The sequence below is a fragment of the Glycine soja genome, chromosome 6, assembly GCF_004193775.1.
Source record: "Glycine soja cultivar W05 chromosome 6, ASM419377v2, whole genome shotgun sequence".
NCBI lineage: Eukaryota > Viridiplantae > Streptophyta > Magnoliopsida > Fabales > Fabaceae > Glycine > Glycine soja.
The window spans coordinates 45,094,170-45,106,249 of NC_041007.1; the positions used below are offsets into that span (position 1 = coordinate 45,094,170).

Genomic DNA, 12,080 nt, shown 5'->3' on the forward strand with positions numbered 1-12,080 from the left:
TTGATACAACACAATTCTTTTGAACTTCTTTATTTCAATTATATTTAAAGTTATATTTCAAATTACTTTTTATTAGTTGATAATGTGTAAAATGAAGCTGTGACTATTTCCAGATCAACTTGGTCCGAAAAAGACTTACGAATCACTTGATCCGTAAGCTTGGAAGAGGTTACAGATCACCTGATCCGTAAAGCATGTCTTAGTAAAGTTACGGATCAGGTGATCCGTAACCTCCTCCAAGGTTCCCTACTCCGCCATCAATGGCCTTTTCACCAGGGGTTTTATGACCTTTTCACCTCAAGTGTTGGGTGCACTAGCAAAACTGCTGGGTGCACCTAGCAGGGCTCTCTGTTTGCTTACCTATAATGTATATGGGTCAAGCCCTACTTGGTCCATTTGGGTCCATGTCTCTCATTCCATATGACAATTGTTAAATATACATCCAATATTTGTTAAGTATACCTCCCTTATTTTCCAAGAATATCCTTTTGCAGCCACGCTCATTCCATACCAGCAATCACAACATCATAGAGTCATTGTGCTCTGGAGGCATGCACCCCACAAAGTCACGCAACACCACCCATGGCATCCAGCATAGTCACAAATAAATTGAAGTGTTTTATACCCATAATTCTGTACCCAACGACTATAATGTTTTCATCGTTGTTTCAAGCCTCTACCAATCGGCTGCAATTTTTAGAGCTTGTTAAATAAAAAAGGTCATTTTTCAATCACCAGACTCTGGTGGAGAGGACAAGGCCACTCTTAGCATAGTCAGTAAGAAACACATCATATCAAGAATTACAAGACTTATCAAATCAAAGTGTATCAAACCATGAATCAAAATCATCAGCCACTTTGGACTTGCTACCAGAATTTGAAGAAGATTGCATGCTGTGATGGACGGGTTTTTCTTCCTGCGGTCGTAATAAAACATTTGGATTCGTCAACGTGGATGTTCCTTCCAGCAAGTCATCAAGTACATCATCTAGACTAGCAGTAATTGGTGCAGTTTTGGATGGAACTGGATCTTTATTTGAAATGTGAGGAGGATACACAGAAGCTACTCCCGATGAAACTGGAATCGAGGTGTTGGACTTAAAGCCCGAAGAATCTAGAATGTTGGTCTCACCAAATGAATCTAAAAGCATATCTAGTTCTTTTTCAGCATCAGCAGCCTCAAATGTTGAGTAAGGTTTCCCTCTTGTATCTTCAGTAGAATGTAAACTAGCATCTGAACTTAGAACAAATGCTTTATTTTTACCAGAACTGCTAGTTTGCTGAGCTTCAGCATCGACATAGTTCACGGGAATGCGAAAGTCGTTGGACAAGGGAAATGTAGAAGCAGCATGGCTACTGCTACTGGAACTAGATGATATAAACTGATCTGCAGCTAGATCATCTACATCTAATTCTTCAGACATCCTATTGGCTAGTTCACTTTCATCTTTAGTTTTCAACTCCTCGTGCTCTTCACTGCTGCTCATTGCCGACTCCTCCACACACTGCACAAAATAAACTGCATTAATGCAGCAAATATAGAATTGCAAACTATATATAAAAGAGTGAAATTCATCCTGTAACTTATTGGATTTCACAGGACATACAATTGGAAATATAATATGACTATCATAACTATTTGTTTGTATCATAGTGAACAAAGAAATTTCTGAGGTTAGGAATCTTTCATGATTTTCTATAGCACTCAATGATCATACCCGCACGAACCCATTGTTACAATTGATAAAAAAACACATGCCTATGTTTTAGTGTATCTGATACGGAAATGTAGTGCATTATGGCTCATGCCTTATCAACAGGTGATCAATTTACAGTTTATCTATTTGTCTTTCCATAATGCAAAGAAACAGGTGTTTTGCAACAAGAGAAATTCTTAACTGCCTGCTTTGGATCATGGAATATATGCCACATTAACTATTTCTGCCATCACTATTTCCCACTTTAACTAAATTGTTAATGACTTACTGCTATAGAAGAACACATAATGTTACAGACTACAGAACAAGAGTTCTAGGAGTCCCTATGAATTTCTCTGTACAAGTGGGTAATACTTGTAGGATCAGTAAAAATATAAGGGATTCAAATGATCCAATTCGCTAGTGAGGGGAAACAGTATTGCACATTAAGTGGACAAGAGTGAGCCTTCTCAAATCCTTTTTGTTAGAGTTATAATAACATCATGCTTGATTTTTATAATGAAACTTCAATCAGATCATAGAAATAAAATCCCTGGTTCAAAACAAAAAACTTCTTGAAAAGTGCAAGTTAGGTCTAATCTAAAAACTATGTAAAAAACGTATGCTGCACTGTTCACCCAGCCTCTGCCCAAGCCTTGGAAGGGAAAAAAGGAACATGAAATTAAGCAATAAAATGAATTTTAAAAAAATATTTTGAAACTTGACTTAATTTAATGCTATAAACAGTCAGCCACGTTATTTTAAGAAACAATTTAGAGAGTAAACATACCAACTCAGTGGGTAATAGGTCAGCCTCAATGAACAATCTCTTTGCTAAGTCAACTTTGGCAAAACTTTCAGCTAGAGCATGCAAATTCAAGGACAAAAATGATGCCTGCATGAAAACCCAATTCAAGATAAGTAAGGCAATACTAAAAATGAAGTAGGAATATAACATGTAGCAATATAATGAAGATATGAAAATGTCACAAAGGAAAATCATGTTAAGAATGCTGGAGAAAATCTGGCAGATTGACAACAATTCTAATTTACATACCAAATTATAATTCCCAATTACAATCATTTGCAGAAAAATAAATTGTTCGAAAAAAATAAGAATAATAGCAAAGTGTCTAATACTCAAATGCAGACTGAATACTCAAACTTTCAACCATCCTACAGTTTAGTTGCAAGGATGAAGAAACTTTCAAATTTTTTGCAGTCACACGTGCATAGCCTATACAACCCAAATGGACCAGTTTACAGAGTAGCTACTATATAAATGGAAGAACTACTGATGGCAATTAGTACACTAGGGAATACATACCAAACAAATTGGAACAGCTTATGGCCATCATTATTGCATCCCATATTTTTTATGCTAACTTCAGAGATGTTTATTCATTAACAAAGTAATCACAATTTCAAACCAATAATGTTATAATATAGATGGATGAAAGTAAACAAATACTATAATAGCTTATATGTGTTTTTCTCTTCTTTTTAAATGAGCACTATCAACTATCAAGCACTTCAGATATTATTACTACTACTTACTGCTAAACAACTTATTAGGTTACAAGCAATAGAAAGGTGGTTGAAGCTGGCCCCATTGATTTTCAATGTTAATTTACTAAAAGATGCTTAAGAAGCTCACACTAGCATGCCTAAAATCGTATGATGAGAACTATCTCTATTAGGTTCACAAAGAATTCATTAAGGGAGTGAATATATTACCTCCAGATTTCCATTTGTCTTATCCTCTACAACAAAATTATCATCTCCAGCCCACGACACAATGCCCTCTCCCCTGACCACAAGCATAGAGCTCAATCCCACACCAAACTCCCCTGTAAAATAATGTCACAATATAAAAATCTGAAAAATATTTATATTAAATGAAAAAGTTTCAATGACTAATCAGCTGATTACAAATGCTCATTATAAGCTAGTGCTACTACTGAAATATGTCAGGAACAATTAGGAATCATCAAACAATTGTTACAAGACAGAACTAAAGTGCAGCGAAGCTAGAATTTCATCTATGTTTAATACAGACCTTTATGGCTAATTACCAAGATAGAACTCCAATGTTGACTAGAAAACAGCATTAATCAATCTCAGCATGTTCGAGTTAGATTTTAGGAAGGAGAATTAGAACATTTTTTTTACAATAATTATATAATTACCACAACCTGAATGATAAGTTTGTTGATCTTTATACTAATTACCTGAAAAGTCATATCAATTATGATTTCTGATCGGTTGACAAAATATTTTTTTTTTATTGAAATTTCATTTATACAGATAAACAAAATATTACAAATCAAAGTTTTATGTTGTATGAAACATACCTCCACAATGTAAGTTTCACCAGAGTCAACAAACGGATAAAACCAAACAAAACTCTCCAAGTATTCAACACAACTAGGGTCGAACTCACTATATTCATTTATGATTTTATTTCTAATTTTAAAATTTTATTAAATTAAAAAATATATATTAAAAATAAAAATGCTCTCTTCTCTTCTCTTCTCTCATTTCTAAACCACATTCCAAGACATAACACTTAACTTGGCACCTAGATTTTGTTTAAATTACAAACAGTAACAGTGATGAATCACGCAAAACACATACCAGGAAGAAGATCATTGAAAGCAGGGAATCCCTCTAAACTCGTCTCCGCTAGGGACTGAGCCTCCGCAACCAGGTGGCGAAAATCCGCACCTTTACTTTTGGGCAAGACAACATCGACGGTTTTGCTCGCAATTCCGGACCCAGAATCTAATTCTTCTTCCTCATCCTCGTACCTGTCCCAATTCGAGGGAAGCGCGGAATGGTGGCTTTTCTTCTTCTTCTCCTCGCTCACTTGCTGCTTCCCCAATGGGTTCTTCTTCGCAGCGTCATTGGGGCCCACAGAAGAAGAAGACGATGATGATGATGCGGCTTTGTTGGGCTTGTGGCTATGGTGAGAATTTTTGCTGTGGTGCTGCGTGTGGCTTCTCTTTGATTTCGCTAAAGCCTTCACGTCCATTGGAGGTGAATGTTGCTACTGATGGGGTTTTCAATTCCACATTGCTTTTTGGTGAAGGATGGAACTTGGAAGGATTATTGGAATTGAATTGAATTGAGGTGATTAGAAAAATTAGGGTTTAGACAAGGGTTGAATCCAATCTACGGCGTCGTTTCAAATCTTAAGCAGCATCATTTTTCAGTGTCTCGCACATTCGCAATCTTAATTGCCACTAAACGCGCGTTTTGAATGTTCTTCCCTTGTTGGCATGGAAGAAAAGTGTTCGGCCATATTCATCTTTTTTGTTTGGTCCGAAAGAGGCTCATTTCTGATGGATGTAGGGCTATTGCTTCCACCTCCCATTTTTTGTTTCCTGCACCACCATACTTTTTAGTATCTCCAAATTACCTTTCTTTTATTATAAGCTGATTAAGCTCCTTTCCCAGTAACCTTGTTTTCTTGAAATTCCACTTCACACCCCCATTACACCTCAATCTTCATTCACCCCTTCTTTGTTTCTCTAGTGTTGTAAGCTTTTTAGTTGGTCAGTCTCCCTCAATCACCCACGAAGGAGCTGCAAGGTCACATCCTCTTCTACTCTTCAGATAGAAGGGGAAAGAGAGTGTGTTGTTGTCGCACAACAAAGGGGAAAGGGAGGGGGTTGCTGCTGCAAAGGGAAAGGAGAAAAAGGGTGCATGTTAGGGTTACAAAATGGGGAATGGGGTACCTTGAATTGTAACAAGAAAAGGGTATATTTTTACTTGTGGAGTGCAAGAAGCAAAAATGGGAATATAAGTAGCAAAAAAGAAGTGCAAGAAGAAATTGTCTCAATCATTTTTTTAAAAGCCTTATGTGTGGACCTAGCTCTTAATAAGTCATGCCACGTTGATTAAATTGTATGTTGAGCCATAAAATCAAAGAAAAATATAATTTAAAAAATGGAACCCACGACCTGATTAAGATATTATAGGATTAATGATTGACTTAATAAGTCACTAATTGAATGGCATGATCTGATTTATAATGCTATAAATAAGAGGAAAAAAATATTATGCATTGAGAGTGTAAATTTGTTTATATAGTTATCAAATCATAACTTATTATGTATGATAAATTTATTAATTTTTAAAATAATTCAATAAGTGATTTGTGATTGGATGACAGTATAAAATTGTTTTACACTGTCACTGCATAAACATTAAATTCTATAAACAATTATATCTAATTTATATAATATATATTATAAATATTACATTTGTTAATATTATATTAACTAATAGTCTCTAGCTTAGTAGTAGAGTTCATTTATTGGTTGATCTGAAACCTGTCTGGGTCTAATTGGTCCGATCCGGTAGTTGGACTGAATTGGTTGATATATCGACAACTTCCACTGGCATTTGCTTGTACTTATACTAGTTTAAGGTGGGTTGGTTCCCTAGCACTAGGTTTAAGGACTCTCTTGGGCAATAATTCCCTATCTTGATATACTATGGTAATTTTTCTCCAGGTTAAGGGGTAATCCTATGCCAAATAATGACCTCCATCAACAGTTATTACTTGGGTTAATTTAATGCTTGGGTCAGGGTGAATAACTTATGTGGACTGGGCATACCTTAATTATTGCCCTGGTCCTTATGTAAATTGTTATAAAATGTAATACCTCTATAAGTGTCATGAACGGCAATGAGGATATTCTTCCTATTTTGCATTACCATGAACCTATACAAATTAAAATCCAATCTTTTCCATTCATATTAATTATTTCTACAAAACCCTCATTTTGAAACAATTGGCAAGTGACTTTCTTGCTATAGCTGGTGTGAATCTAGTTCTCTACTTGTTGACGCGTACTCCTTATAGAAGAGGGGTTTGAACTGTTGATCTGCATAGATTATAAGAATTAAATACTGAGATGTTTTATAAATGTTTCAAAGTCCATATGGGATAGTTGTTAATTGACAAGATCAATTGTCCAAGTGTTGATTAATAGCTCATCAGAAAGAGTTTCAATTTGTTGCAGATAAATACGGATAGAAAGTTCTCCTTTATAGTTCGATGAGAAAGATTTTCGATCCTTAAGAGACCAAGATGCAAGTATATGAGGGTCATTGGCATATATTAATTGTCTTCAAAATGTCCACCAAAGCATCTTTAGAGTTGATCCGCAGTCCTACTATAGTAAGGTAATGAAATAGTGTCAGTGACTAATTGACAATCAGATTATATTCAGGGTTTAAAGGTGGTGCATGCAATTTTAACATGTTTGAATTGGCAAAATTACCATCAACATAATCTCTATGAGACCACTTTTGTAGACAAGTACAACCTTTAATTGAACTATCCAAGCATGACAATTAGAGAGCTAGAAAGTTTTGGATGAAGTTGAGAGCCACTGTTTAAGAATATAAGTGCATGCATGATTTCTGTTGATATCATTTCAAGGGTTAGAATCGGAGGTAGCAGTGGTATCCATATTGAAAATGGATAAGAAAAAATGTATGTGAAGCAAAGAATCTCTTATTAACATGTCATGAGTCAAGAATTACCAAAATCTTAAGCTGCATGTTAGATAAAAAAAATGATGATTTTATATTACCTGTCTAAAATGTATTAACCGTCTAAAATTTAATACTTCAATTCATTAATTTGTTAATTACATTCAATTCATGTGCATCAAAGATTTCTACATGCATGCTGATTTACCGATATATTGCTTGTTTCATTGGAATTCTTAAGATGTATTCCATTAATTGAGAAGATTTAGTTTAATTGATCGTACAAATGTATGAATTGTTATAAATTTTTTATACTTTTTATAATTCACACCAATAAAAAAAATATTCCACAGGGTATTGCCTTGATTCAAATGACAAGATTAATCAGCATTTTCGTAGACTTCAATCTGTTACTATATAATATTCTCTATGCACATATTTTTTTTTTTACCAAACACCCCGTTATTGTCGCTCTACTTTCTTCAAAAAAAGTAATTGTACCCTACTAATATTTTGAAAAGCCACCATCAATTTATATAGACAGCAAGGTAGATAACAAAGATCACTTTCTATACATTCACTTTTATTTCCTTGGGGACCAATTAATATTACGTACAATTTCATTGGTACAAGGAGGGCGTTTTTGAAAATCTGTCTTTTTGCTCCTTTCCATCCCCATCCAAATTTGCCAATAATTCAAGGAGCTATAATAAAGGACAATCCCCTGTTGATTTTTTCTTGTATTAAACTTTGTTCTTTTTTTCCATAGTGGAACTTCACTATTAATGCTCTCATATAATTCTTGATTGTGACCTTCCCGGAAAACACAGAAAGAAGATAGATAGTGACCTTGTTTACTATATAATACAACTTGACAGATTTTCATGACTAAATAATTTCTGGTTTGGGCATTATTTGGTGTCTCTCGTTCTTGCACTCTCTTTACATATATACATGGTCCCTACCATCTCTACAAAAGGGAATAATATTAATTAATAGATAATTAAGGCCTCCTTGATTCACCTTAATTGAAAAGGAAAGAAAAAGAGAGTCCTAGCTAGTGCAAGGTTTAGTTTTGCTTTCTCTGGCCCGGCTAAGAAAGCGAGTATAATCCTCTTAATTAATATTAGGTTACATGCATGGCAATATCATAATTGGTAGATTGAGATTATAGACTTATAGTGGTGGTCAATTTCATATCCATATGGACACAGTGCATGCCTCTTCAGCCTCTAAGATTGTTCAGAGACACATCCAATTAATTAGCAATCCTATCACGTACATGATTGACTGTTGTTAAGTAAATTATCACTTATTAATTACTTGTATTAAATTTGGTGGGGGCATAAAGAAGATTTAATTTCCATAGAAATACAATCATGCTTATTTCTTGTTGATAGAAATCTAACCATAAGTGATAACGACTTCATTTTATAATACTACGTGCTGTTCCAATGTTGACCATAAAGTTATCAATCATACACAGCCCACCTTATAGCACTCAATGCACCAGAGAGACATTGAGAGCTAGAGAAATAATGCGTGATACATATACTTTGTGTCGTTGTGTGTTTGTTTTTCAATCAAATATGAGATATGTTAATCTGATTTTTAATTCTTATTATTTATCCACAACTGAAGCCGTACACACAAAAAAACTAAAATATATATGTGTTCATAAATATAAAATATTTAAAATTTATTCCTGCAAAATGTGTTGTTTTTTTAATTTGAACTAAGTTTAGAAAAATTCAAAACTACATTTATAATTTTTTACATCAATTATACATATAACCGTTAATGTAAAATCTAACATTTTTAACACCAATTGTTATACATATAACTAATTAACTAATGTAAAATAACAATGTAAGTAGATTGGAATGTTCAAACCTTGTTTCAAATCTAACAAACAATACATTTTAATTTTGTGAGATAAAAAATGTAATAAAAATTTGTTAAAAACAAATTTCAAATATTTTTATATTTATCAGAATAAAAAACATATTTTTTTTTTTTGTAAATTTTCCCTATTATCAAGTTTGTACATTAGATGATGACAATGACACTTAATTTGTGACTTTTTTTTAATGGCCAAAAAGTGTTTAGGAGAACTATTTAAAATGTCTTCAATCATTTTTTGACGAATTTTGGTCATCATAAAATGTTTTCCTATAACTGTATTTCATAACATGACCTTCTTCTACGTACTAACCCAATACCCAAAACGTATTCCACTTATCAAGGTCAGGAAGCAAAAGCAAAATCCAACAAAACCAAATAAAATTTAAGTAACCTAAAGCATGAAATCAACTAAAAAGATTAACTCCCATAGGCAAAATCCAACAACATTCCCAAAACCCCCGAAAACACAAAATTAAACGAGAGTCAGAGTTAATTATGTGTTTACGTTGCGCCACCACTTGGAGCTCCTCTAGCTCAAGCGTCGCCGTTTCCCGAACCATGGTGGAGCACCATGGTGAACCTTGTGTGAAACAAACACTGGAATGCGTCCCTCAACAAAACTCACCTCCTCAACTTCACAACACAACCCTCTCACTACCCCCATTTTTTTTTTGTCTTTTAACTATTTTGTGATCTGGGTATTCTCTATGTTATAAATTGTTTATTTGTCGGCTTATAGGATGGAATCAAAACCCAAGATCCATCCATGCCATGATTAGATTGAATTGAATCATAGAGTGAGAGAGATAGAGAATTGGGGGTTATGGTTTTTGACTTGTTACAAATTTTAGGGAAACATTTTCTTGGTGGCTACCAAAAAATGGTAAAAGACATTTTATATAGTTGTCTGAGCAATTTTTGATGGTTTAATTTATAAAAGAAGGCCACAAATTAAGTGTTACGTCATCTTTTGATGAAGAAGTTTAACGGTAGAGACTAAAAATAAAAGAGATAATTTATAAATTAAGAATGGTCAAATAAAAATTTAAGGATTAAAAATATATTTTTTAAAAAATTTAATAACTAAAAACATAATTTATCCGCTTACAATTGGCCCAAAAAATAGCCCATTACAAATAAAATGGCAAAATAAAAAATACACTAAACAAAATATTAATATTTCTTATGAATGGTGAATTTTGTCTTTTAGTGGGTTTTGGATTGTAGAAGTTACAGATTTATCTTTAAATTCACTTTTAAACAAAATCATTTTTTTAAAATTACGTTTTCTAAATTAAGTTTGCCGAAGTACATTAAAAAAATCCATAGGTGATGGACAATGAATTATAATATATATTTGGAAAAATGGTATATTTGAAAATGTAAAACAAAATTACGAAGCTTTGATCTGTTACATTGTTATTCTAATGAAGAAACCTACTGGTGCAATAATGCATTATAAAGAAACCAAACATATCTCTCGAAAGTGAAGTACAAAATTTGCAAATCCAAAAGAATATTCATGCGCTGCCTTATTTTCCCCTGTAAAGTTGGTTGGCTAAAAACGCAATAAGCTGATCTTCTACCATCTTGACATGTGTATAGAAAATGACCTAAAATAAAAATAAAAATAAAGGAAAAGGAAGAATATTAAAGAAAATAATTATCAACTGAGTAACATAAAAAAGGCACATATTCTCCAGCTTTTGATAAGCAGAAGCATGTGAGTTCCTGTACTGGAATCCTAGATCTAACAGCAATATATATAGGTCAATTATTCCAATTTAATTAAGCTAAGTCTAACTCGTTGAATTTTTGCACTTTACAAGACTACCCTTTCGAGCTTTTAATTGCATATATGACATTATGTTAGTATGTGTTTTAGTTTAAATGTTAAAAATGGGTGATATTCATAATACGTATTTGGATGATATAGCTTGATTTAAAATATTGGAGCAGCCTAGAAATCAAATTGCTATTAACTCATAAACTATGTCTTTGTGGGTGAAAAAATTAATGACTAAATGTCAGTTGCTTGCATTCAAGTACATGCAAGCCTTCAAATTGCCAAGGGAATACTTTTTTTTCTTCTTCTTCTTTACCTAGATTTCTCAAACAATTCTAGAACATGTGTTTCTCTCTTCTAAATCAATTCTAATATTTGTTTTCTTCTTCAAAAGGACAAAGTAAGAAACAAACATAGCCTTGTTGACAACAATTTGCTTTTCCTAAATCTCCTTCTGTTTTCAAAACATGGCTACACTACTGTTTCTAATTAACTATGATAAGGGAGAAAGAGAGGAGATTATTAATTTGTGAGGGGGACCCCTATGAAGTTTGAATATAGGAATCTCACGAGGCCTTGAAAGTTGGAGTCTTTGGGTGAAGTGTTGGAGGGGTAGAGAATATTCTATTGCTACCACAGTTCAACAACAAAAATCCAAAGATTTATATTAAACAATGCTACAAAAGAAAAACATCATTAGATTATGATTAAGGATTAGGAAAATTAATAGTTAAAGTCAGCTCACAAGGAGACGACTGCTCAAACTTCCAAAAATTCACTGCCTTTGTCAGCTGGCTGTCTCCTTCCATTTTTATAGTAACTTCGTATTCCCCCCTTTTTCTTCCTTTTGTGGTGGTGACATGGTTGAATGATGGTATATTTTTCTTATTCCGAAAATACAGGTCAATTAAATTTAAATACTTTTATCCAATAGAAAAGAAAGAGAAAAAAAAAAAAGGTGCATAGCGTTGATGGTAAGCAAACTCCTTCCCCCCTTTTTCTTCCTTTTGTGGTGGTGACATGGTTGAAGATAGTGGAGAAGACTTTTGTTTCATTCATACCTCCGCTGCTAATCTTATAGTAGTATATACCTTATTAATGAATGAATTGAAAAAGGTAGATGCAGCTTTATTTAACAACCAATTATTCTGTTTTCGCTCTCTCCCTCTCTAAACGTTATCACA

General features: G+C 33.4%; 1 protein-coding gene across 1 annotated transcript; it reads right to left on the reverse strand.

Annotated features, from left to right (window-relative positions):
- Positions 1–595: 595 nt before the first annotated feature.
- On the reverse strand, positions 596–5,302 carry LOC114417165. Its single transcript, XM_028382274.1, has 4 exons — positions 4,335–5,302; positions 3,435–3,547; positions 2,488–2,592; positions 596–1,505 (listed from the first exon to the last, which is right to left on the reverse strand). Exons 1-4 carry the CDS (start codon positions 4,729–4,731, stop codon positions 819–821), a joined length of 1,302 nt encoding a protein of 433 aa, XP_028238075.1. The 5' UTR covers positions 4,732–5,302; the 3' UTR covers positions 596–818.
- Positions 5,303–12,080: the final 6,778 nt, after the last annotated feature.

Bases quoted from the DNA above. Each gene is read 5' to 3' on its own strand.
- LOC114417165 (XM_028382274.1), bottom strand. From the start codon at position 4,731: ATGGACGTGAAGGCTTTAGCGAAATCAAAGAGAAGCCACACGCAGCAC. The intron at 2,593-3,434 runs GTAATATATTCA...GTTTTCATGCAG, and splicing joins AGACAAATGGAAATCTGGAG to GCATCATTTTTGTCCTTGAA. The intron at 1,506-2,487 runs GTATGTTTACTC...TATTTTGTGCAG, and splicing joins ACCTATTACCCACTGAGTTG to TGTGTGGAGGAGTCGGCAAT.